Source organism: Fulmarus glacialis, unplaced genomic scaffold, assembly GCF_000690835.1.
Source record: "Fulmarus glacialis isolate BGI_N327 unplaced genomic scaffold, ASM69083v1 scaffold13598, whole genome shotgun sequence".
Lineage (NCBI taxonomy): Eukaryota > Metazoa > Chordata > Aves > Procellariiformes > Procellariidae > Fulmarus > Fulmarus glacialis.
Genome location: NW_009227662.1, coordinates 11013 through 15854, shown reverse-complemented (window position 1 = coordinate 15854; position 4842 = coordinate 11013). Strand labels below are relative to the sequence as shown.

Sequence of the window (4842 nt, the reverse complement as noted above, 5' to 3'; positions counted from 1 at the left end):
TCTTTCCTTACCAGGTTATTCTTGAATTGTTACAGGGAACAGAGAACACTTTAAAAACTAACATCCTTCTTATCCCCTCAATCATGTTAAAAAAAGCACTTATTTTGCAAGCAGAGGTGGGGAAAAAAAAAAGAAAAAAGTTTTAGCTTTTGAAAAACCTTTGCAGTGGTGTCACACTGGCACAAAAAGGTTTGGGTCAGCACAAATAGAATGTTTTGAATAGTTAATCTGGCACAAGATACTAAAAAAAAAAGTTTATCAATACAGGAAGGAAGAAAATTTTTTTGAAGAATACAGTTACAACTTCTTCCAGTGGCCTACTGTCAACTCTCAAAATATTTCTAATACTTGATTATACCTCTAACTTTTAACTAAAAATAGCACACATTTTCTCCAAGTGTTATCTTTCCTACTCCAGCCTTTTGGACAACCATCTTGTAGAACTCTATTTAGGAACTAGTACCTTGAAGAATATGCAAATGCTAGATTTTCACTAAAGAAACTCCCTGTATTAAATAACTAATTCATATGTATTAATAGTTAACATGTCCACCTTAACCTTTTTCAGTCCGTTTGAGCCCTGTGCTCAAACCAGCACTGCTCCATATCATAGAAGCTGTACATCAGTTATGTAATAGTCACAACATTCCTGGCATAGGTCCCTGAAAAAGGCTTCTGGGAAGTTTCAAAAGGTTATTAAGCTGCTTTACAGAACCTAGGAGAAATATGAACATAAGTATGGTAGACTAAAAATCTTACTCCAGTTAACATGCACTATCAGTCCATCACAGACAACGCATATATATGTCTTACCTCTTCTCTTGTTCCTCCTTCCACTATTAATGGGTTCACTGTCTCAAGCATTACGCCACTCTGAGCAAGAAAACCCCAACATATCCACCCAAACATAAATTTAATGCATACACTCCAAGTCCAATGCAACCATCAATATTTGGAAAATTAAGAATTTAATATATGTAGAAGTATGGAGGAAGTTAAAAGGTTTCATTCAATAATAAGACCGCGGAAAGGTGGGAAAATTTACCCCTATTTGTATCAGTGACCATTCATGTAAATGATTTAGTAAAGTAATATTTGTATTCAGAACCTAAATCTGATTTCATATTGAAAACCTTAATCATGAAATACAAAGGAACATAATATGCAAAATATATACAGTAATTGTTATGTATTTACTTAGCTGCAAACTCATGTGTTTTACAGTTCTTGACTCCACTTAGAATGGTAAACAGACACTAGAACAAAACAGAACAGATTCTTAAAAAAAAAAAGCTTCACCTGTAAAGCCATTGACATAGATGGCGACTCCGCTAAAGATACTTGATGAATTTCCATCCCTCTGGTGCTGTATGGCTGAATCTGACCGGAATTGATCCTCCAATTTCTTAACCTTTGCCGACATGTACCCGCCCTAGTTGTTAAGTTAAAACAAAACAAAACAAAAAACACCCCATGATGCTAGTCTTATTTTCTAACACTTACAGACAGAAACTGGTCAATTATAAGACTGGAAAGGTAAGCAGCATTCCTTCAAATTGATTTTGGTTGATATACAAAAGACATATTCCAAATCAAAACCAGCAAATTCTCCACCCTAAATCCTTATCTACAAGATAACTGCATCTTGTTACCAACATGGCAGGAATTTGTTTCATACTTCTTTTATCTTATTCTGTAAGAAAAAGATTCTATCTATATAAAAATTCTTATAGAATAAAAAGAAAGAAGAAAAAAGAAGTAAGGGAATGATGCAAGTTTGGATGCTAAATCGGAGGCTCAATGCCTAAAGAAACAATGTAGAGAATATTCATTAAGTTCCATGTATTTTCAATTCTTAAATATACATGCAACAGTACTATTGTAAATATTTATGTAAATCAGGTGTCTCAGTTATTGTGTGTCCAACTACATAGAATATGGTGGAGACAACCATAAATAAGTTTAAAATTATTTAGTTTATTTTTAAAATGGTGATTTAAAGCTATTCAAGGGTCTGTGCTTATTAGTAATGCAATTTAGTGGATTATTATGAATGAAGACTTCAAAACCTGGTAATTTAAAAAACGTCTTTTGAACTTATGTGCTTTCAAGTGAAGCAAAACGGTTTAATTTATAGCATATCTTTAGCATATATAACAAAATTGTAAACCCTTTTTAACCACAGTGCCATCTACCCCTTAAAAAAAAAAAAAAAGCCACTTGGTTTTGAACATACCCATATTCCCCAGCCATCGCCATCAGCAGCCCGTTTCCGCCATCCACCTCGCCTCATACTGAAGCTTCTGCATAGGAAGAAAAATGCTTGATCAATTAGATGTTTAGTAAATATCATCAGTGGCATTTCAATGATGCATTACAGGCCACCTACAGATTATCACAAAAATTACATTTTTCAATGGGCTTCATTGAAGTATATGAGTTAAACAGTTAACCTAGAAATGAAAAATTGCATAAAAACCTAGTTACTCAGTTTTGTAGTAATGCATACTGTAGCTCCTGCATCAAAAAACATACATACACATTTTGTTCTATTCACCCAGAATACAAAAAACTCATTACAATGTTCAGTTTCCATTACGATTTATTAAATTCTTCCTGTTCATCATACATCTCCTATAAAAAAGGAGTAATAAAAGGTTCTTAAATACAATTGCTACCGTTCATGCAAAATATCGCCCAAGTCAGGCACAATCTTCTATTTCCTATTTGATACTATCTACATGGTGGGATGCAGGCAAACGCCTCCTGGTACTAGAGACTGGATTTACTTCACCAATGGATTTACAGCTAATTATAAAAGGTCCAAACACTTGTTGCTCCAAGGCAATACATCACATAAAAGCAAAAAAACCAAAGGTCATCTCACAGTCAATGAAAAGGCAGTTGTTTAAAAGATCTAGTATGATCAATAGCTAGGTTTGTGATGTGTTTCTTTGGGGTTTTTTGTTTGTGTTGCTTAATAATAAATATACCCAACCAGCCAAATTGCAGTTTTCCTTTATGCAAGACACTTATCCCTGGGCCATGAGCTGTACACAGCAGTGTCCCCAGATGAGCTATTAGTTGACTAGAACAGAACTGGTGGACAGGAAAAGACATGTTTTGGACTGTGGCCAACTGCTCACTACACCCAAGTGATTCACATTAACTATAGCTGTTGTAACACTGATTTTAAAATATTGATTAATGATGTAGTAAGATCATGAGGTCACTGCCTGCTATTACATCTCTCACTTTCCACTCTAACCAGTTCCCTAAAAAACTCCACTGTTTTTGTCTTTTAGGGCTATCAGCTCTTAGAGTGTGAGGACAGGACTCTGAAACTAAAAGGAAGAAGACTTAAGCCAGTCACTTTTATTTTATTAAATATTTTATTCCTTTATCCTCCATAAAAATGCACAAAACTACAGTTAATACACAGAAAGAAGTCAACTGTTTTTTTTCATCCTTGTCTGCTTTTGAGAAGATACCTATTCTCTGGACTATCCAAGCATCGTCCAGTAACGGAGCACAGAAGCTTCACTCAGTCTCCAGCCTACCAGAAGGCACATACAGCTGTGGATGGAGATAACAACGCATTTTGGTAATTTTCCTATCCAGGCCTTCTACTGCAGTGTTCTGGAGACTGCCTCATTTATCACACTAAAATTTTGTTTCCTCTGAAGCTGGCTGAAAGTTGAATTCTAGCTTTTGTCTCTTAAACCCCTTTTGTTCTAGAGCTACCAAGCAGGCATACTCTGAAATCCAGTTGAACCACCCCAGATTGCAGGCAAGTTTGATTGCAGAACAAGACACAGCTGCATGGAAGTTTTCATAAATATAATAATTTTCATGGAATACTGCAAATATGCTAAACTAGGCAACCATAGAATTACAGTCAAAGCAGGTATAACTACCTTGAAAAGACAAGCTTCAGCTGAATGTTTCAGAACCTGTGCAAACACATGAAGATCATGATGCACCTGGTTCTATTCTTCTTATAACTGCTGTAATTTGATACATAACCTACACATATGTATATAATTATGAAGATTAATCACATGTCAAGGAAATGAGCTCTACACCGACAACCAAAACAAAGCAACCCCTCCTCAGTATGTTGTATTTTCCTCTCTGGGTGCCTGCATTTCTTACCCAGAGACCAATTTCCAAGACATTGGGCTTTCTGAAATTAATTTTTAGTGGTTTGGATTATATCTAATAATACCACAGAACTCTTAAGGAGCAGTGAGACAAATGAAAGGAGATGAGTTAGATGACCACATGAAGTACAAAATTGACTTTTTTCTTGTAGAGGACAGTACATACTGGAAATGGCTCGATGATTTCTTTCATATGGAAAATTTGTATTTTTCCATCAGCTAAAGTCAACTGTAATTCAAATCTATCAGTTCTGGCTAAGAAGTTCTTGGAGAAAACAGAAAAGTGTAAGTTCAAGAAAAAAAAAAAATTATTCATGAAAATGTCATCTAGTGGTTTTAGATATCATAGGTATCAGTGCATGAGCTCATAAGAGACAGCAGAATTTTAACTACTGATTATCTTTCTCCTTCTTAATAAAGGATGACAAACTCTTAAAGGGTGGCTACAAAAACGACAGAGGCTCGCTCTTCACAAGGAGCCACATGGAGAGGACAAGAGGCAATGGGTACAAGTTGCACCAGGAGAGGTTTCATCTTGATATAAGAAAGAAATTTTTTACAGTGAGAACAATCAATCACTGGAACAACCTCCCCAGGAACACGGTAGACTCCTCATCACTGGATGTTTTCAAGCTGCAATTGGACAGGGTGCTAGATAATCTCATCTAGGCTTCCCTAC

The 4842-nt window shown here is 35.5% G+C and overlaps 1 protein-coding gene across 3 annotated transcripts in view; it reads right to left on the bottom strand.

The window, feature by feature from the left end:
- Positions 1 to 2299, bottom strand: part of REV1 (REV1, polymerase (DNA directed)) — a 51445-nt gene extending 49146 nt beyond the window's left edge. For 2 of the 3 annotated variants that reach the window (XM_009583231.1, XM_009583230.1), the window contains exons 1-2: positions 2237 to 2299; positions 1300 to 1432 (exon numbers count right to left, since the gene is read on the bottom strand). In XM_009583231.1, coding sequence (XP_009581526.1) covers positions 1300 to 1432; positions 2237 to 2293 — 190 coding nt within the window. In that variant the 5' untranslated portion in view covers positions 2294 to 2299. The remainder of the gene's footprint in view (positions 1 to 1299; positions 1433 to 2236) is intronic. The other variant, XM_009583229.1, reaches the window with a different exon arrangement.
- Positions 2300 to 4842: the final 2543 nt, after the last annotated feature.